The sequence below is a fragment of the Aythya marila genome (genome assembly GCF_965140915.1).
Source record: "Aythya marila genome assembly, chromosome: 3".
Lineage (NCBI taxonomy): Eukaryota > Metazoa > Chordata > Aves > Anseriformes > Anatidae > Aythya > Aythya marila.
The window spans coordinates 80,634,693-80,656,094 of NC_139044.1; the positions used below are offsets into that span (position 1 = coordinate 80,634,693).

General features: G+C 36.5%; 1 protein-coding gene across 2 annotated transcripts in view; it reads right to left on the reverse strand.

Annotated features, from left to right (window-relative positions):
• Window positions 1-651: 651 nt before the first annotated feature.
• ARHGAP18 (Rho GTPase activating protein 18) overlaps window positions 652-21,402 on the reverse strand; it is a 63,892-nt gene continuing 43,141 nt past the window's right edge. For both annotated transcript variants that reach the window (XM_082755883.1, XM_082755884.1), the window contains exons 7-15: window positions 20,577-20,668; window positions 19,767-19,844; window positions 16,804-16,963; window positions 14,194-14,276; window positions 12,730-12,936; window positions 11,782-11,928; window positions 6,953-7,077; window positions 5,670-5,731; window positions 652-2,980 (exon numbers count right to left, since the gene is read on the reverse strand). In XM_082755883.1, the coding sequence (XP_082612009.1) occupies window positions 2,889-2,980; window positions 5,670-5,731; window positions 6,953-7,077; window positions 11,782-11,928; window positions 12,730-12,936; window positions 14,194-14,276; window positions 16,804-16,963; window positions 19,767-19,844; window positions 20,577-20,668 (1,046 nt within the window). In that variant the 3' untranslated portion in view covers window positions 652-2,888. The remainder of the gene's footprint in view (window positions 2,981-5,669; window positions 5,732-6,952; window positions 7,078-11,781; window positions 11,929-12,729; window positions 12,937-14,193; window positions 14,277-16,803; window positions 16,964-19,766; window positions 19,845-20,576; window positions 20,669-21,402) is intronic.

Here is a 21,402-nt window from a genome sequence, read left to right on the forward strand (position 1 = left end):
AATTAGTGCAATACACATTTCATTCTTTTTGCGTGGCTGCAACCTTTCAGAAATAGAAGTACAACAGAGATCTAATCCTTAGATATATTTACGTGCATTAGAGGAAATCACTCAGCAAATCTCTCACCAAGTTAGATTTCTGCTGCAATTTAACTCTTAAATGCTTACTAAATGTGTGTGTTTTATTGAAGCTTTCCAGAAACACCGGGTAGATGGCATCAGAGGGGACCACTGAGGCCCCTGCTCCAGCTGGGCCGCCCTGAGCAGGGTGCCCAGGTGGCCTCTGGAGGTCTCGGAGAAGGGCAGCCCAGAAGCCATGGAGGTGGCAGGCAGCTGGGGGCTGGTGGCACTTAATTCTTGGGTGCTGAGGGGTAGAGAGACAAAGGTTTCAGTGGGCACCCAGCAGGCAGCTGGTCCCTTGCCTCTCAAGGTGTTACCTCAGGGTGCTGGGCAGCCTGCATGGCCTGCTGCGGCCTTCACCCCTGGGGCTGTGAGGCTGCTGTTAACATACCGAGCAGGCTCTCTCTTCACACACAAAACTACAAAACTACCTGCAAAGATGTAAACTGTGAAATTACAAAGCAACCGCCGCTTGGTGTCGTTTGTGTTTTGCATGCTAACACAATAAATGAGAAGAGAATTCAGAAAAAAAAACATATTTAATTATAAAAGAGCTTTTTAAATTAAAAAAGATAATGGCACTAAACCAGAAACAAAGTTATTTAAAAGATCATAGCCAGAGGGTGGTTGTAATTTTACGCTGAAACTGTACAGCTGTTCTATCCTCTGCACTTTGCTCCTGCTTAAAATAACAGCTAGCACTGCAGTAGCAAGCAATCTTTTACAGAACTATAAAGAACACACATCATTTTTGTATTACATGACAAAACATCTTCTATTTATTACATTAGATTCATAAATATTTACCTAAGTATTTCACCGTTTCTCTGTCCCTTACGTTCAAAGGACAGCGAGTGTGTTTTGTTCTATTGACAAAAACTATTTGTTTCACGGGGTTTGCCCATAATGGCACAGTGCAACAGCATGTAGGGGTGCCCGACAAGATGGAGCAGCAGGGGCAGTACAACCACATTAGAACAATTTCGCATTTCATTCACCCTGCAGTTGAGAATCCTTCCCTACATGCTCTCCCTATCAAGACAGCTGTTAAAAAACAATAAATACTTACACCCCTCAAATTGTTCGTACGCTGTGGATAACTAATCAGTAGGTGCCTGATTTTTTGATGACCTTTCAGAGTTTTCTTTCACTGCTTGTACAGAAAATGGAGAGTTCCAGTGGTTGTTTTGGGAACAGCACAGGGCCCATATCCAAAGCTCAGCAGAAAGGCCCTTGATTCCTTTAATCAGCTTTGATCAAGTCAAAAAAAAAAAATGTAATCCAGTCCTTGATTGTATGTAGAATATTCCCTAAGAGGTCAATATAATCGTGTGTGCATTGAAAGAAAATACTTAGCTCCTAAGCTATAATTTCACAGTAGTTACTTCAGGTAGTCAGCACACAGGTATGAGCACTTAAGCACTGGTGAGCTAGTTTTCAAATAAATTGTAAAGCGGTACACAGGTTAGTGAGCCCAAAGCATTGCTGTGGGACCTGCGCTCTGAAGCTACAGTCCACAGCTCTTCGTGCTGCAATAAGCCATGTCAGTCTATAATTCATTATCAGCGAATTCCACAGGGAGCTTTCAGTCTTTCCCTTGCAAAGAGAAGGATTTGCAATTGTTCATTGTTGGATTATTAATTTTTAAGTGGTTTAGACAGTATCAGTCAAGGAAATCAGGACTTGATTTCTAGCCTAATCTATGATAGCCCAGATGGTAGATAACATCCAAAAAGCCTACATAAACTCCACAGCAGACCTTTACACTTATTTTGAGTGAAAGGTTGGTGGTTTGCTAGCTATGAAACCAAGCCTACAGTTTCTCTCCACAGCTATTTTATTTTATTAATCCTGAAAGTTTTTATTGTGCTAGTAATTGGCAGGTTTTGGCAGTTCACAAAATGCTCTGCATTCTATCAGATGTCCTAAAAACCTGGAATCAGTTTATGCAACATGTCTGCATTATCACTGCTGAAAAACCTAGAGGTCTTTCTAGTAGATGACAATATTCCAGAAAGGACACTGCCAGGAGTGGTGAGCTTCAAAATTACTCACCTTGTCATATGGTCCTATTAAAAAAATAGTATCAAGAATACAATCAACCAGAATAAGAATAAAAAATATTTAAAATATCTAGCAAAAAAGCTGCATAGAAAGCATTTTCACAGTCATTGTTGTTGTTGTTTTTTTCCAAATAGGTTTTTTTTTTCATTTAGAAAGTGAAAAAATTAGGATTTCCAAAGACGAAATATATTGTGTTGCAGGTTTTTCCTGTGAATTTCACACTTACTTGGGAAACAGTTTTAAATATTTTTAATACTGTACCATCCAGAAGTGCTGATCAGGATTTGGTTCTCCAGTGTAATAACACTGCAAAAACCTACATGAACACACACTTCTACACAAACAGATTGTAAATCTCTAATATAAAGAGGTTAAGCATCTGTTTGAAAAATAAATTCTTCCGAAACAAAGCCTACCAGATGGGCGTATCATCAAGGTAGATTAGTGCCATTAAAATATTTAACTGACTTATTCTCATAACACAGTTTTCCCACTCATTTGTTATCTCTGATATTTTGCTGTAAGTAAAAGTGAAAATTTACTGGTAATCACTGTTGGGTTTCCACCACCTTATTTTTTTAAACAAGGTAGTTTTCTATTAATACATATAATACAGCTGAATGTCGAAAGGACAAGCTATCCCTTTGAAACATTCAGCATTAAAAGTCCACAGGTTGTTTGTTCTTTTACCATTTGTTGTGAGCTTAACTCTGCTTAGGTTTTATAACCCACTCAGCATTTGGGTTGAGCTGGTATAGGTCCTTCATGTAGGTATCATCATCAAGGCAACGTTCCCCTAGGAAGAAGAAAAAAAAAAAAAAAAAGGTGTGTGGTTACATTAGTATCAACAACAACAACAACATGAAATTATTTTCAAAGTTGCTGCTGTGATCCACTTAGTTTTTTAAGCTACCTCTGTGGTATTTAACAATGGACAACACAGCTAAAGCCTAGAAGCGCTCTTATCCTTCCCATGTCTAGGGGAAGAAGTGGAGCAGAGATGGAGGGAAGGAGGGAGGAAAGAAAGCAGGGACGAACTTCCTACAGCTTGGGGAAGCTGTAGGAAGTTCAACTTGTGGCACTGTGTCTGATTCTTCATGCAGACCAGGTGCATGGGAGCTCCCCTGTGTGAAGGTTTTAAAAAAAGAAAGCAGGGTCCTGGTTCTCTTGTGGTTAATTCAAATTTGCATGGAAGCCCACTAAATTTCAGGTTATTCTCCCTTTCTGAAATAGAAAGTTTGAGCAAGGTTTGTCCTTGCTAAGAAGGCATTACTCCCCATCCTGCTCGTCTTGGTTAGTACTTCTGGATAGCACTTGCAATGGTTACTATCAAAGGAGGGAAAAGCAGGACAATGGTTTTGGTGCACTACAAGCAATTAATTTATGTCGAGTAGCTATGACGAAAATACCATATGCTGATCCAGCAAGATCTGCTTACTCCCCCCATTACCCCACAGGCAAAGCATCATCTCATGCATTTGCAGATGTGCATCACAGCTCCTCTTCTACTCTGCCGTGCAAGCGGTTGGGCTAAATGGCTCGCAACCTCTTTAATGTGCCAGCCAGACGTTTTTGAAATATGTTCTCCTAAAGCAGGAGGCAAGCAGAGGTGCTACACTGCAGCCAGGTCTGCCTGCCAGCTGTCCGGACACCCTGCTCACTGCAGGCAAGCCAGCAAGACTCCCTGCTTGAGTAGGCTCCCTCTGCTCTCTCCACCCCCTCTCAATGCCAGGTCCTGTCCTTCCTCTGGCATTTTTATCCCAACCTGTGTGCCATGTATCACCCATGTTTCTGGACCAGCCCCTCAATGGGAGCACAGGGACAGTGAGTTATCATTTCTGTATTCATTCCTGGTCACAAAGCAATAGCAGAAGTTCTGCGCAGTGCCTGGAAGCCTTACAGTGTACTGAGTACTCAAAAAAAATAAAGTCCGGAGAATTCACCAGCCCCATCTGCTAGGGGAAAGGATGGCAGCATTGCTCATGTTGTAATTATGAGTGGAAGCACAGAAGTGTATTATGAGCCTGTCAAGTCTTCTCCCATTTCGGCTCCCTGTGCATGAGTCAGTCCCATTGGGCAGAAGAAAAGAAACAGAAGATCAGGACAGCTGCTTTTACCTGTACAGCAGGTAAAAATCAGGGAGCTTCTCTTATCTCAGCTGAGAGCATTAATAAAGACTAGCATTTGTAAGAGGTGATTAAAGTTAAAATTGTCTGTTAATAAGTCATTCAGACCAAGGAAGCATCTAAACTTTCTAACCGACTCCATAATAAAAATAAATAAATAAATCTACAACCGGCCACATATTTGCTCCAAGAGAGACGTATAGTTTCCGTCACATGTTTAAGTGATACTAGCTTGTTCCCGTTTCACAGGAGTTCTGTTGCAAAAACTTTTTCTAAAACAGTAACACCTCTATGTAATAAAAGAGATAGTCCCCTCCTTTAAAACAGTTGTACATCTGGGAGCACAAGCTGTTTAACAGGCACGGCAAATGTGCATACATACTGGATATGCAAGAGAGCAGATAATATGTTCATCTGGCATCCGCATATCTTAGTAACTTATTTTTTGCCTTCAGACTTTGTAAAAACACTAAAACATATCTTCTGTAGGGAAAGTAAGAAAGTGTTATTTTTTATTTAAATTTAATTTTTTCAGTTTAGAAAAACTGATTTAAAGTAGTAGAAAGATAAAAGGGAAGAACGCTAAAAACAGCAATTATATACAGGATTTTAAATTGCAGAGTACAAAAGTACTGGGTATTCATGGAATTTTAAAGCTTCAAATAAAGTATAAAAGGCCATGCTTCAAAAGGAAAAAGCAAATGTAAGATGTTCAATACAATACAGAAGTTCAGTACAGAAGTGTTTTCTAGTTTTTTTTTGGTTTGTTTTCTCAGTATAAGAAAAATACTGTGATTGGGAACTGATTCCTAGTGTAAAAGTACTTTTGCATTCATCAAAGGAAATTTTAGAACTGCTTTCAAAATCATCCTTTGGACTTAACCTTGCTGATCTGCTATTTGCTTTAATCAATGGTTACACAGAGCAGGATAGACTAACTGTCCTTCATCACTAGGTCACTTTTCTGTTTCAGTGGTTATTTCCCTGTAGGAACCTGCAAGCAAAACTCTAATGCAGAGCTTAAAGGGCTGTAAGTTCATTTATTACGCCTCAATACAAAGAGATGAAGAAGATGAACTTCAAGCACCTTTCTATTCAACCTTTTTATGCTTCTTCATTGTACATATGTACCAGGAACACCTGTAACAGCAGCCATCTTCCTCTAGGAGAGATAATAATGTACTACTAATATGATGATCATATCACCTTTTCTGCTTCCTTCTCCCCAAGGTTAACTTTCTGTCTCAGTGTCAGGGAGAATTAGGGATGTGAATAAATGCAATCACTCAGTGAAGTGCACGGACAAAGCGCCAAGCAATCTTATTATAGCAAGAGAAGTTGTTCAGAAGCCATCCTTACCAATATTTCCTCCTATTTCATAAAGAAAGACCTCTTCTTTCTTGAGTGTTTGAACATTTCCACTGTCAGAAACAGAAAACACTGATTAACTGTATTGCAAAAGAGCTTGTGCACCAACCACTGAGACACGTCTGGGAGAAGTTATGCTAATTAAGATTAGCAGTGGACCAGTTGTAAACCCTTTGTGTTTATACTCATTTCGTGATACAGTAAGTGAACAAGAATACCCATGCATGCCAGTGCAAATGAATAGTCCTGCAAGTGAGCAATAAACTACAGAAAAGGCATAACAAGATAGGCATGAAGAAACTGTGGATTTTAGAAAAGCATTCCATTGTTATTAGCAAGCAGCCCGATATTTACCCTCTAATTTTTCTTTCACTGCTGCTGAAAAAATAAGTACTCCCCTTACACACTTCACATTTCTGAAAAAGCCAAGTGGTTGGGTAGGGGAAACCACATTCTTGCTGTTTATAATTTTGATGCAACTAAAAGTAGTAAAAAAACAGACAGTGGAAGAATAAAGTCCCCAAATTATCAAGAGATTTTATTTTTCTCACTGCTTAACTGTAATAAAATATGCTTTGGTGCAGCCAGAAAATAGCTTTCTGTCAAAAGTTTAAGCCCCTGTAAACAGCATTTAGGAAAAAGTGGCTTATTGATCTCAACCAGAGCATCATGTTATTCCTTTAGCATGAATAGTTATATATGATGCACGTGTGTTAATTCTTTGATGTTAAGTCTATTCTGATTTCTTACTATGCCCATATATATATATATATATGTGTATATAGTAGATGTAAAAGCTTGATTAAAACTTTTCCCTTTCTAAATGGATTTGGATGACTCAAATGTAGCTTTCCTTTAAATAAATGCACAAGCAACATTTTCACATATTTATATTCCAAAACCTATAATACAGTTATATATAAATGGATTTTTAATTAAATGCTTTATTTCTCTTTTTCTCATTTCTTTCTCTGACTTACCTTTTGGAGATCCTTCCTACTTCCAGAACGTTACAAACGTATTCCTTACCCATCAGACTAAATAGCAGTTAATCTTCTATTAATAGCACTCATGCATTCCTGAAGGCTTCATGAGTTTTAGTGGTATTAGAAACACTAGGTTAATTCCTCACGCATGTATTCTAACAGGATAGATTTGACCCTAAGATTCATGAACTCATTTGGATTCAAAGTGTTTTAAGACTTTTTTCCTTGATAGAAAATATGAAAATCCACTTTTCCTGATAAGTTAAGAAAATAAAAATATGTTTGTACCTTTTCTGGCTGAGAAACCTGGCTACTATATCACTGGCTTTCAGTTCTTCTGTCAGCTGTATTGCCATGGAAACTTTCGAAAGATGAGGCGCTTGCACCCGTATCACTCCCTGAGGAACATCAGCCTGTAAAGCAATAATGGTGTTGGAACAAAGCTGCTAGCAGCTGGCTTTGATGAGTTTCTCGAAATACAGTATGGAATAAGTAACAGTACAGTGCTCTGTAAGTGCACTCCACTACTGTCTACTGCACTTCGCTGCAGAAATATGAGAACTACACAGAAATTCAGTAAATTACATCAGAACTTCAAATCTCTTTTTAACAGCAAGAAAAACTTTAGAAAAAAAAAAAAAGAACAGTAGTATTTAATTATTTTTCAAATATGTTAAGAATAACAATAACAAATACCACTCTATTAAGAACACTCTTAGGTATGATAAGAAGCGCATAAGATTGATATGGAAAAGACTTGCTGTAGGCATGAATGCCAGGCAACTCTTCCATACCACCCCTATGAAAACTTCCACGAGAAACCTTTCCATTTTCATTTAAACTGATCTTCATGGAGGAAAAAAAAAATCACAAAGTATTCATGGGTCATTCTACTTTAAATGATTCCTCTTTTCAGGAAGTATCGTTTCCTTTTAACACAAGTATTCACTACAGCAGCTTTTTATCTCTACTTTTTTATTCTCCAGAATACATTCTGATAGCCAACCTGCAGGTATGACTACATAATGGATTTGTATTTTATTTCTACTCAGAAATCCTTGATGATGAATATCAGTCATATTACTTACAGAGAAAGAGGGCTCCAAAGGATGTTTTTTCGGTTCAACTTACAGTACATGCAATTGAAATCACAGAAGGCATAATTTAGTTGTGAATAAGGTCCTAATTTCTGTTCCTGAAAATCTTAAGGTAATTTTTCTATTCGTATTACCATTTACCAGAATGTATTCATTTTGATAGGAAAAGAAATGTAAAACTATCAGTAGCCAAGGTTGATTATGACAGTCCATTCCCTTCTTTTTTTTTTCCCCACTGTTTACTGCAATTTTAAGGCTGAACATTTCTTCTTCCAAAATCAACGAACAAATCTGGGCACCTAGGAATCTAGAATAGTTTCTCTGAAACCATCTGAACTAGACTAATAGACAACAAGTGTAACTGTGATCAGAATCAGAAGCACAGCTTCACAGCACAGCTTGAGAAAGGCTCATTAACATACATAGGTGATTTGCTATGGTAAGTAATTTTAACCAGACAATCCTTCTGTATCTGGTCCTTTTATTATCAATTTTAAAAATAATGGACATAATAATGTCTATTTATGTTTATTTATGTCTAAACCATTAAGAATTAGCAAACTGAGAATTTCATAGTAAACATGCAATCAAAGATTCATCAGGCTGCAGCTGATCTCAAAAAGCAATTCCCTGTATCTATCTTTGAGGCCTCCACCTATTGAAATAATGGCTGTAGCTATTCACTAGAAAGCTAACTCCTGTTTAAACATCTTTTACCATTTTTTCAAACTGTTGGGATCATACTTTCTGGCAAAAGGAAAGGAAACTTTCAAGGATGCAAAGGTTATTTAATAACTGGTCTTTCATGAAATTCAGCGTGGTAAATTTTTTTCATTTTAGTACACAATTCTGTGTTAGTTTGTCTAATGGGACATGGATTAGCAGGAACCTATATTTTTAGTTAACAATCTGGAATTACAGTGGACAACAAATTCAGCAAGAGTCAATAAATTTATACTGTGAAAATTCAAACATGTTATACAAACGGAATGGCTATAGGACACATTGGTTTTTCTAACCTGTATTAGTGACACCCAGTACCATCGCATTGTGCCACCAACACGACTGCTATTTTGGAACAATAATGACAGGAATATAGTGCCAGATGGTATAAATCTGGCTATGCTAATAGTTAAATACCTAGTCCTGAGAGCATCTTTCTTTGCCTGGCTTTGGGCACAACGCACACCAACAGCAACATAAAGACTTGCTCCCTAACACAAACATGGGCTGTAGAGCTGTATGTGTAGGTGCTCTAAAAAGCAATCAGCCTTCATGAGCCCCATTAACTGCTCTTCCTGCTGTACAGAGATTTTGCCCCAAATCTGCTCCCCTTGCACAATAATTTCTGTTTAACCTCTGTCTTAAAAGAAGAAATGTCATTGAGTGAAAGGCCTCATCAGAGATGAGATGAAATTTTATCCTTTATGCAGATTAACAAGTGAGCTGATTGTCATTGAGAATGCTGATACTGTGATATTTCTGAACATTATGGAAGTGACACAAGCTCTGGTTGTATATGTTTTAACTACATGTGGTACCATAACATGTGGTAGAAAATAGCAACTTTCACTTAGTTTTTATTCAGCTGCAAGCAGGATGATTAACTTCTAAAAGTTACAAACAGCTTTCTCCAGAGCGGTGATTCACCAAAAGTTTAAGTACCTCACTTGCCAACTAAGAGTGGAGTTCAGTTCACAAACTGCACAGTTAGATCACCTCAATTTCAAATTAAGTCAATTCAAATTGAAAAAAAAAAAAAAAAGAAAAGAAAAAAAAAAAGTGTGTTTTGTTTTCTTAAAGAACTGAGTTAATTTTAGCTATATGGAAAAATGTATAAAAGTCATTTAGAATGAAGCCATTTCATATTTGGGAATACGATTTTAAGAGTACTTGTTCTCAGGCACCCAAGTTATGGAATGCTTTGAATAAGAATGAAGGATTTCACAAAAAATCTACCATTTAATTTTGCAGTGAATCCCCAGAGATTTCTAGGGCTTAAAGAAAATTCTTTAAAAGCAACTTTACATTTATGTTTGGGGATGAAGTTTGGGTAAGTATTACATGACATTCCAGTCTTAGCTCTCTAGTGGATTAAAAAGGCATATTTTACTAGAAAAATCAACAGCACTGAATTATAAAAAATCCTCTGAGGATTGCAAAGGCACTTGCCTATTTCAGTGTATTTGCTGTTATTTCCATGTTGAACAGGGGATGGCAGCATTTCTTTAAGTGTCAGCTCATGTTAATTCAACTGAATTGTATTCAAAGAATCCTCTTTTTATTAGACAGTATAAAACAAATGTCAATATTTAATTAGCTTTATTTTAAAATTGTAGATAATATCAGATTCTGTGTATAGATTCCTTCAAATATATTCAAGTAAATATGAAAATATGCCTAGGTATCACCCAAGGAATTAATTCATTTCGGACAATTAACGATGTGTCAAATAATGCATACAAAAGGAACCTTATTTAGGTATAGACAGGATATAGGTATATGGTTCTAGCAGATGTTGGCTGCAAATAAGGATCCATCTTTTTTCAGGTTAAAAAAAAAAAAAAAAAAAAAAAGAAAAAGTATGCTTATAGGATCAAACCAGGCAGATCCGGCAGATATTACAATATATTCACCATATTCTATTTTTTATCTTAATATGATGTTAACAAACTGCTTTTAGCAGAATATGACAACCCCCTTTTTTTTTTTTTTTTTAATAAGAGTTTGCCATGCACATGCTTGATGAGATTCTGACCAATGCATTTTTACAAGCTACCACAAGATGTCTCTAATTCACCGGAATCTTCAATATGACCTCAACCCATAAAACAGTACTTTTGTAGCACCTTAATACAGTAAGTATTCCGTATGTTATGGGGTCACATATACTTGATTCTATCTGTATTTAAAATATTGGAAAAACGTATTTCAAATGCATTATAATTTAGATGCTATTCTGTATAGTCTAATAAGCTTTATCAATTGTAATTATTAACTTCATTAAGATTGTAAATAATAAGCAATTTCAAGAAGCATGAGATATATTTTTGAAAAGTCAGTGGGAGGAGCTCAATTAAAATACTTCTGAAGTAAAGGAAAATAATGACACTATATTGCCAAGGAACTTTTTTTGTATTTTTTCAAGAGTTATGAACTCTTGTTCATAATGTGTACATGCCTTGACATCATTGATGAGCATAGCAGTAGTCACTTACTGAACTAAAGGTTGTATTCACATGGGTAAGTTGGGAGTGGACACTTGGACAATAGCTAATTAAGAAGCAGTTTATCAGTTTTCACATTTGTATTGTCTTTTGTTGTTGGTAGTGGTTTTGTTTGGTTTTGCTTGTTGGTTTTATTTTGAGGGGGATAGAAGGAGAGGAGAAGGGGATAGCAGCTGTGCATGCTCTAGCATGCTTCACATTACCAGGAATACTTAAATTCACTGAGACAGAGCTCAGTGGTGTGGGAGCTCCTATGGGCGTGAGAATTAAATACCAGCTTAGTTTCCAAACACTGTTAAATATGAAATACTGCAACCTTGTAGAGAGTTTGCGTTTTGTTTTGTTTTTAAGTAAACACACAGAGTTCCGTTAGACAGAAATGCATCTAAACCTTGGTACAATAACAAGTGTCACAACACTTGTTCTCTCTATAAATACTGACCTAACCTACTACTGTTTCAGATGCCCAAATTGAAACGATCTATGGGATTATCATTTTTCAAATAGAAATATTAGAAATAGGAAAAAAATAAAAATAATAAAGAAAAAATAAAGAAAAAATAGAAATTAAAAAAATAGAAATAGAAATATTTTGAAAAATAGGGAGAAAAAATAAACAGCCCAACCTTCCAAATATGCCATGCTGGTAACCCATAACTATGAAACCCATATATTAACCTGCTATTTATTGAAACTCTGTGATAAATAAATGCAGATATTCTCTCAGCTATAGCCTCTTTTTCACTAGAGATGGTAATCTTATTAATATAGTATTTCAGATATGTTTCCTTACATCGTTAGGGACCTTGTCCTGTTTCTCATGCTTTTCACGGTCATAAGCCATCTTTTTCAGAAGTTTCTTCATAGCTTTGTCTTTTTTCTCCTTCTTTTGGCTTTCGGCATTTTGTTTTCTCACTTGGTTAACAAGAAACTTGGGAATCTAGATGAATATAGATAGTAAGGTATATACATCACTTCCATAACTTATCAAACATTGTAAATTTACAGATTGTTAAGTAGAACTGGAAAAAAAAATATCTATTTCTAGTAGAAATTAGATTCAAATAATACAAAGCTGTGAAACAATTTAAAAAACGCTACGCTAGTGATATTATATTCAATTCAATAAGCTCTCAGAGGAAGAGAGTTAGAATCATAGTGTTTTTACTCTCCTTAGGAAAAAAAAAAAAAAACATTCAGCACATTTTACATTGTGCCATGGCGGTAGTAACTATTCCACATTTGCAGCAAAAGACAAGATTGTTTAAAGTTCCTGATGGACAGCAAAGCTTGAAGTTCTCCAGTCTGTCTAAGTGAGAGCTTTGCTTGAGAACCATGACACAAGTTCATGTTTTTATTAAAGCATGTTTTATATAATACAAAGTCTGGCCCAAAAGAGAAATGGACTAAAACACCATGTGTGCTATGAATATCTCTAAGCAGAAAAGAATAAATTCCTTGTAACAATGCCTACCAATAGGCCAAATACAAGGATTCCCCAAGGACTTATTTTTGAGTTCACTTATACTGAATACTAAAACTCTGACCATCAGACCTTAACTCCACCACAATATGTAAATATGATTCTGTTACACTCCTATCTTGCTACCTATGAGCAAGGCCCCAGCTGGATGGGGCTGATCTTTCTTTAAATCATGGAAATAAGTTCACTTTACTTCTTTGTTCAGATGCCTTGTTTGTGAAATTTATGTATTTTTTCCCCCCTTAGGAGTACACTTACTGTCCAGAGGAGTTTTTGGTGCTGAATCATAAAGCGCATGACATTTGCTGTTCCAGCTGCCATAACAAACTCGCTTTGCTCAATAGTCTTTGAGCCAAACCCATGAAATGTGAAAAGGTTTGGGGCCATCACCATTGCAACATTGTTTAGCGTCATTTTATTTTTGTCTCGATGATCAATTACCCTCTGGAGGAATTCAAGCAGTACCTGAAATTACAGCAGAACTTAAAGCTCAGCTTTGCACAAGAAAAAGCCAGAATGAAACATGATGCTACACATTCTTGGAAAAATCTATTTATACCTTATAAAACTACATTAAAGCAATTAGAATAAGAAATGTGGATATGCTCCTTCACAAGACTGCAATGCAAGTTTTCTTTAAGTAATGAAGTAAATAATTCTTGTTAATTTTGTGGATAACATTTTTCAAAAATATTCAAGTGACTTTGAAGCCCTGTAGAGTAAGACTGCTTATGTAGGTGCATAAGTATCATCACACAGATACTTTTGAAAACATTACTATTGGCTTTTCTTAAATAGAAAGTGAACACAATAATGCCAGCTGTCATGGAAACATGGAATAGATAGTTCAGTGAGGTACACAACTCATGAGTAAACCGCACTGCATTGTGAATGAGAGGTAGCCAGTTACAAACCATCAGTCTTCAATTAATTCGGTTCCAGATATTTGTAACCCAAGCCAGGAACCCTCCTGAGTGCTTCCTCACAGTAAATAACTCAAAAAGGAAGCTATGTTTAAACAATAAGAACTAATAGGGTTTTTTTGGCTATAGTAGAAGATACTCTGCATTCCATACAAATCCTGCAAATTCATTTTTCATTGTAGCAAAATAGTAAGCACATTCTGAAAAAGATGGCTGGCTTTGCTACAAAAGGACAAGCCCAAATTGGATGTTTCCAAGAGTGATGTGCTGCAAGTATCAATAGGAAGTGTAAGTTTCTTGCTTATTGGGTTGAAACACACAACATGGGCAAAAGTGAAGAATGAAACAAAAGAGCTAAACCTATTTCATAAAATGCAAATGTTCAGCCATAGTATTATAATCCTTTTTTTTCTTTCTTTCTTTTTTGCATTGCAAATAATAACTGCTGCTGCTAAAATAAGGAAAAAACTTGTAAGAGAAGAAGTCATTCACTGTGAGATGATTATTGCAATCTGGAAAAATTTCAAATCATACTTTTAAAGTCATTTGGGAGAAATTAGGGTCCTAAGTCATGGGTTGTTTTTTTGTTGTTGTTGTTGTTGTTTGTTTTGTTTTTTAAAGTTCTGAGAAATAAAATTAAAAAAAAAAAAAGAAAAAGAAAGAAAGAAAGAATCATTAATTCCAGCATTAACTTTGAACTCAAAAGAAGGATGCTAAAAGACAACACTGTTTGTCATAGTGCATAGTGGGTTCACAGAAACAGACAAAAGTGCAGGAAAAAAGCATTAGCAATTCTAACCTTCAGAGTGTCTCTGTTTGCTTCAGGTAGAAGGATAACCAAAAGATTCAAAGCTTGCAGCTGTTGTTTCTTCGTTGGAAGATCTGCCATTGAAGTACATGAACATTTTAAAATTATCATTTGTCAATTTGTCAAACAGCATGATTTTAAAGTGGAAACCTCTTGTAAAATGCTGAACGCATACATATGGCTTGTTGTGATAGTATGACAAAGGACTGGCAGATCCTTCTTTCCTGATACTCATTTCCAAATGGTCTCATATGATTCAGTTGCTGTATGACTCAAAAATCTTCTGGCAGTCCTTTTTAGACACCTTGTGATTCTTTATTTTGCAGCATTATGAAGTAAAACTAGTCAGCTAATGGTTCCTCCCTTTTCAAGCCTGTGCCCCAGCATACAACAGGGTATCTTTAAAATTGCTGTCACAGTTTGTCTGACTGCCTAAACAGTTGCACTGTCTCCCAGGTCACCCCCGCAAAAGGAATACCACGGGTTGCTGAGTAAGGCAGGTCTCCAGTAACATGAGCAGCAGCAGCTGCAGTGGCAAACCAGTGGAATAAAGACAATAGCAGAGAAGCTTAATACATATCTGCAGCAGTAAATGTCATACTAAACGTGGCAAGCTTTAAGTAAAGAAGAATACCATTGCTTCTGCCATCTACCCAACTGCTAGGTGGTGAGTCATTCAGCCAAGATGCTGGATGAGTGCATCCCCCAATTTCTCTGCCTCCTCCCTAGGAGGGTTTCTAAATCCTGCCGGTGTGGAGCAGTGGAAAGTCCCAGCTCTCTTAGGTTTGTTGTTGTGATAAACTTCCTCCTGTCATGCCTTTGGGAAAGTGCTCTTGCAAGTCTTCTCAGCAGATTCCTAACAATCAAGCCATACATAACGCAGGTGAAGAAGGGGGTACCTGCACCCGACCGAGTTTTATTACACTATTTCAAAGCTCAACAGGGCTGTTTTTGTGTATTCTAATGGGATTCCAACTGAACTGCTATTTCAAATACATTTCTTCCAAAACTGTTTGGGAGATACAGCCAACAAAAAGTTCATCTATGAAACAAAAAACAGCTTGCTGACTACTTTCTACCATAATAAAAAGTAGGGATATGAATAAATTAGTGGCAAATTATATAGTCATTTAAAACATACAAGCAGTGACAACAGTGTACCTGTGTGCTTAGAAAGACATACAATAAAAGCGAGGATTAAATTTAGTTCCAAAACCCCATGCCACAATGCTCAAAAAGCAATAAGAACCAACCTTTTATTTGGAAATTAAGTAAAAACACAACTGCAAAACAATTAAAATTCATTACTTAAATCATGGTTTTCCATCTGTTTACCTAAATAACGTTTTACTTTTAGTTCTTTAAGTTATTTAAATTAACAAGCTAGGTTGTTTAAATTAAGTCATTTAAATATTAAAAGTCTAACCACACTAATTAAACACACTCTTGAAAAATTCTGTTTACTGTCACAAAGATGGCCCTTTTTCTCTAACACCTAATCTCACTGCATGCACACAATGGGCAGACAATTTAAACAATAGTAGGCTATGAAGTGTTATGTCTGGTTTATATCATATCCTTTGGCTCCATGTATGTTGCATCCTGTTACCTAAGTATTTTCTGGATAAGTAAAACCACATAAGCCTTCAGACAGCTCAGGAGTGGCAAGCAGAAACCACCCTGGCTCCAATCAGTATCTGCTAAGTGGAACAACCTTGAGGAGCTGTTAGCTGCCAGCATCACTTGAAAACATTCTGGCCTGCTTTAATTTGCTGCTCATCGCTGCAAAATCAACACCACTATGTAACAGGCTTAAGCTCCAGCTCCTATGCACATCAACTGAATGGCCTGTGACCTTGAAAAGAGCTCTCATACTGGAGAGTGAAACAGCCAACAGTTAAGATTGACTGCCTGTCTACAGGAATTCCCTGAAAGTACCCTTAGAAATGAGCCATCATTCAGCTTACAAGAAGACAGGAAAAGATTTGTCTCAAACCAACACTCCTGTGTTGGCTGGAGAGCTAACGTCTGTGGATCATCACTCCACAAAGCTGCTTTCTTTCTATTACAACCAGTATGCTTACTGTCTTAGTGACCAGTTGGCAAGGAGGACATTTTCACAGGAACTTACTGATCTCAAGGGATCAAGGATGACCAGCAGTTCTGACAATTCTGGTCTAGCTTTTCCTGTTTAAAATGGATAAAATATCCTCCATGACTATGTTAAACAGTATAAACTACCGTTTGTTGGATTTTCTGCAGAACTATTGTATCTTTGCTATTGTTTTCTTTTGAAACAAATATTGTTTTGAAACAAATATTGTTAAATAATTTTCTTATAACTCATCTATAATAGTTCTAAAGACTATTAGAAGCATATCAGAAAATGACAGTGTGCTTTTATGTGTAAACTACCAAAGTAGATGTTTCATGAAAAATGGTATTTGTACATTAGCAAAAATGTACCCATCTTTTTTGATGAGAAGTCCTATTTGTTCTTTTTTGGTTTCACAGAATATTAATGAAAATGCTGTTATAGCAAAGCACTTCTCTGCACTGGTATCACTTCTTTGCAACTGAGACAGAAAGGACACTACTCACTCTGTACATCTTGGAAAGCTTTGAGATATTCTACAGTTAGGAGTGGCTGAGGCAGTTCACGGATGAAGAATTTTAAAAGACTTGCTGCATCATGTTGCTTTACATTTTCCCAGTTGAAAGTCCCTTCATAAAATTTTGCTTCCAGTTCTTGGCAAAGAGTCTGAAAGGCAGTAGACATAGAGAGTACCAATAACATTTGTCTGCTGGAAGTTATACCTTATATACATGGCAATATTTTCCTTACTTTGAAAGGGAAAAAAAAAAAGGAATATCTGAAATATCACTTAACTCCAGCTGCCACCGATCTTTTGCTACAAAAAGTTAAATTGGAGATCAGAAGCACTGAATGCAAACAAGTAGTAATAGGCAGCAGACTGCCAAACTATACAGGAAGAAACCCATGGGCCTGCCTCAGGGCCATATGGAATATAAGAACCAGATACCATATTCATTCATGTAAGAGTTATGGCTTCTCCTCCTCCCAAGAAATATTAAGATGTGGCTGTCATACTCAACCATCCTGAAACTACATACCAAAGGGTACTGATTTAATGTATGCATGACAATCTTCTTAGATAAATATGGCAATTATGCACACTGACATGCAGTTTCTTATCAAAACATACATTAAGGTGGGGCTGGTTCTCTTTTTAAAGTAAAGAGAAACGATTAGGATGACAGGATAGCTGGATGTCTTGCCATCTGTAGGGAACTTCATGCCTTTGGACACATAGACCTTTGTTTAGCACTGGATGGCAAGCTCTCTATGGAAGGGGACTGCAAAATATGTTGTTAAGAAGCAGAATAAACAGCATGATAGTCTCAATGACACCTTGTAAACCCCGCTCTTGTGACAGTACTACAACTGAACTACAAGCGATATTAAGCATTGGAACACTGCAATGTCCGAGCTGTTCTTAGTCCCCACATAAGCACCAGTCTCATTGCATGCACTTCATTTGTTTCCCAGTCTGGCAGAGCAGGAATCGGCCTCGGAATCCCTGTCCCAGTGAGGCCAGTGGCCCTGCAGGCACCTCTCAGCAAGCCTCTCCCTTCTTCTTGCCTAAGTTCTTCCAGACAGAGAACAAGACACGTGCTTGTTTTGCAAAGAATGTGAGACAAAGTGAGGGAAAATGCTACGGAAGAATGTGGCCTTAATTATTTATCTGGACAAGAAGGGCACATTGGATAGAGAGTACTAAATACATTTTTAAGATACAGTTCTCACTGAATTTAACTTTGTCTGAATGGAAAATGGATCTATTTCCAAAGAAAATGTGGACACTGAGATTGACATGAAAATTGGATGTTCTCAACTGTCCTCGGGGAAGATCTTCTGTCTCCAGGGATTACATAGGAGGTTCAAGAGTTGTAAGATACTAACTCAGATGTCTAAAGTCAAGTGGGTATCATTTCCTTCCCATCAACAAAAGCAAGCCTTAGAAAGGAAGATGAAAATTTCCACTCTAAGCCTCTCCAGCTCTTCCACCCACATTTAGACTAAATCACCGTGGCTAATACAGAATTAAACTACTAGATAAAACGGATTGTTTTATCACAGAGACAAGAGCAGAAATGTCAACTATGCATCCTAAAGGACCAACTCTTAGGTTTTACAGTAAATGTATTCAACTATAGGGTATTGTAAATATGCAGTATATTTTCTTAATTATAAGTCTAAAATCTATAGAGTAAGATAGTGAATTTTTTTCTCTTCATATTGTTTACACCGTTCTGTGAAGATACATAAGAAGGAATATTTTTTTCTACAGGAGAAAAAAAGTTATATAATTTAATTATATAAATTATAAAATAAAAAATTATAATGTAAATTTTATTATATAACTTAATAAAATTAGAGAAAACATTGGTCCTTCAGTATGCCAAACTCTTTGTTTTCCTATAAAGTTTTCCATTTAAATAAGTAAAAGAATGTAACATCTTTGCTAACAAAACAATTACTTAATTCAAAGAAGCAGCTTCTGCAAATAAATAAGCAAAAAACTAATGAAAGTCAAATAGTTAATGATCCTCTGCCTGGGAAATTGTATTAAACTGATAAAGATCAAAGGATAAACAAATAAACAAAATCATTCCAGTATGCAGAACTGATGAAGAGTGAAAAATAAATAATGAAGGAAACTTGTAAAAAACCCTCATAGTTACTGGTAAATAAACAAAGCCAGTTTCCGTAATATTCCCTTCTTTCAGTTGTTTCTAATGAACCAGCTGCTGGACAAAGTTTGACATGACGGAGGCTGGCAGATGTCTTCAGACAGCTGAATCCACTTAAATTATCCTTTCTATTTAGCATTTAAAGCCAGCACAGACCATCTTTTTAACACATTGACTCTTGGCGTGAATCATACTGTGTATTTAGTTTCCTGCATTAAGGCAAATACTGGGGAAGAGTCTGTGTGTAATTGGCACTCACTCTGCAAAGTGTCAGCGTGAACGGACGTGCCTAACAAGATTGTGCTTAGAGAGCTGAGCACTTACATTGCTGTTCATAAAAATAAATCTAAGGGGTTCTTCAGTGCATGTTGGCTGCCTTGCCCTGTAACACGGGTTAAGTCTAGCTATTAAAGCAGGCTCACAATGCCAGAAAAAAGCTTTCTCCTGGGGTTGAAAGACTGTGTATGAACTGTTCAGATGATTAAGCTAGTTCAGGGAAAAAGCAAGAGACTGGAAAGTTTGTGCCAAGAATTAATGAGATTTTGGCACAAATGAATTTGAAACATAGCCTTGACTCTGCTTCCAACTTGAACTCTCCCCAAAACTACGCTGGATCAAACCATCAGCTTCCTGCTAATATAACCCAGTTTTCTTTCTGAAGAGATTTTGCTTTCTGTTTTTGAAGATTTTAATAACAACCTGGCATTAAAATATATTTTCATGACTAAATACAATCACTGAGTGCAGATAAGCTTTTGAAGGTGCTGAGAATCCATGCAATGCTTTACCTTTACTCTTGTTGCAACTCCTGGTATTCGAAGAAGTCCTTCTGTTTCCAGAGTTGCCTCTTCTATCTGGGAAATCAGCTGTCAAACACAAACCAAATTGCATGAACAAAGATGCCAATTAAAAATTACTCATAGATAGTTCTACTATACTGGAATATTTATGTACTCATATGTGTGTGTACAAACATATATTACATGTAGGCACACAAACACAGTTTAGAAATGGATTAGAGTTGTTGTAGATGTACAATAAAACCTTTAATATGGTTCTCAGCTCATGCATTTTGTGAACACAATTAAAGAGTTTGTCTATTTTATTAAAAAAAAAAAAAAACTGTATTGTCTACAGACCTCCTTCAGAGACTGAAGCAGGTTTTTTGCAAAACTACTCAGGCTTCAAAAATAAATCCCAACTACTACCCCTGTTAAAATGTTGATTCAAAATAATTACAGTAAAATTAGAGACACAGTACTAACTTTCTCACAAATACTCTTCTTTACAACTTTACCAGAGAGGATCTAAGTATTTTTACTTAGTACTGATATCTAAGTATCCTGGAACACACCAGTAATCATTCACAATACTCATACATTGGAGAGCAATTGCAACAAAAAGCATTCTCAATTCATTTAAGTCAAAACATGCAAAACATCACATTTACTAAATTAGTAAGTAAAGCTGCAAATGAAAGTTAAAATAGCTTTGACTGGATAAAGCTTTGCTACAGGGAGCAAATAAATTCAGGACAAAATGTTATTTGATTGTCATTTGCAGGTATGGAACAAGTTGACTTGTTTGTGCCTATTTACCTTTTGAAAAATCAGTGGGATCTTGGTGCCTGGCACCTTCTTCTGATCCTGTTCCAGTAAAACTGACAGTGGGACACCAAACAAGCCAGAGTCTGAAGAAGAAAGCAAAAGTAACTGAGATATTATCCTCATCTGTTCCAACACATGAGGCGATGGTATAAAACTGTATTTTTGAAGTGATAATCCTATTCAATACATTCAGAGCTATTGACCTTTTGTTCAAAGCGTTTAAATGTCCTTGTCAACCAAGTTATTACACAAAACATTGTGGCTAAAGTGACTCATTCACCTTTTCCTTCAACCATGCATTAGGACTCTTCTGTTTAGACTTCAAAGTGCCATCCACATATTCTGCAGTACAGTGAAACAAATTGCATAAATGAACCATCTGCATGATTCTGGTTTGCAGAATGATTGTAAGGGCGAACACGGAATACAGATCTTCACCATTCAGTGCAAGTTATTATAGTCAAGATACAAAAGGCATGAGTAAAATATCCCAAAATTTGGCTACTAAAATTAAACGTAGATATTACCTAGTGTTACTCTCAACACCTCCCTACAAGAGTTTCAAAGAAGCACTTTTCAACCCTTTAAGTATTTTTTTTTCAACACCTTGTTGAAATTGTTTTTCCAGTTGTTGAAAAGCAAAAGTATGGTTAAGTATGGGCTGGAAAATGGCTTTTACAAGGTGCTAAGGTAGCACAAATAAAAAATAAAAAGAAACCTAGTCTCAGTTAATCTAGCCTTCGTGCAAAACTAGCCTTAGTCTTAAAGTAAATGGGACACCCATGTGATTATGGCCCAGCTGAATAGAAGAGAATGA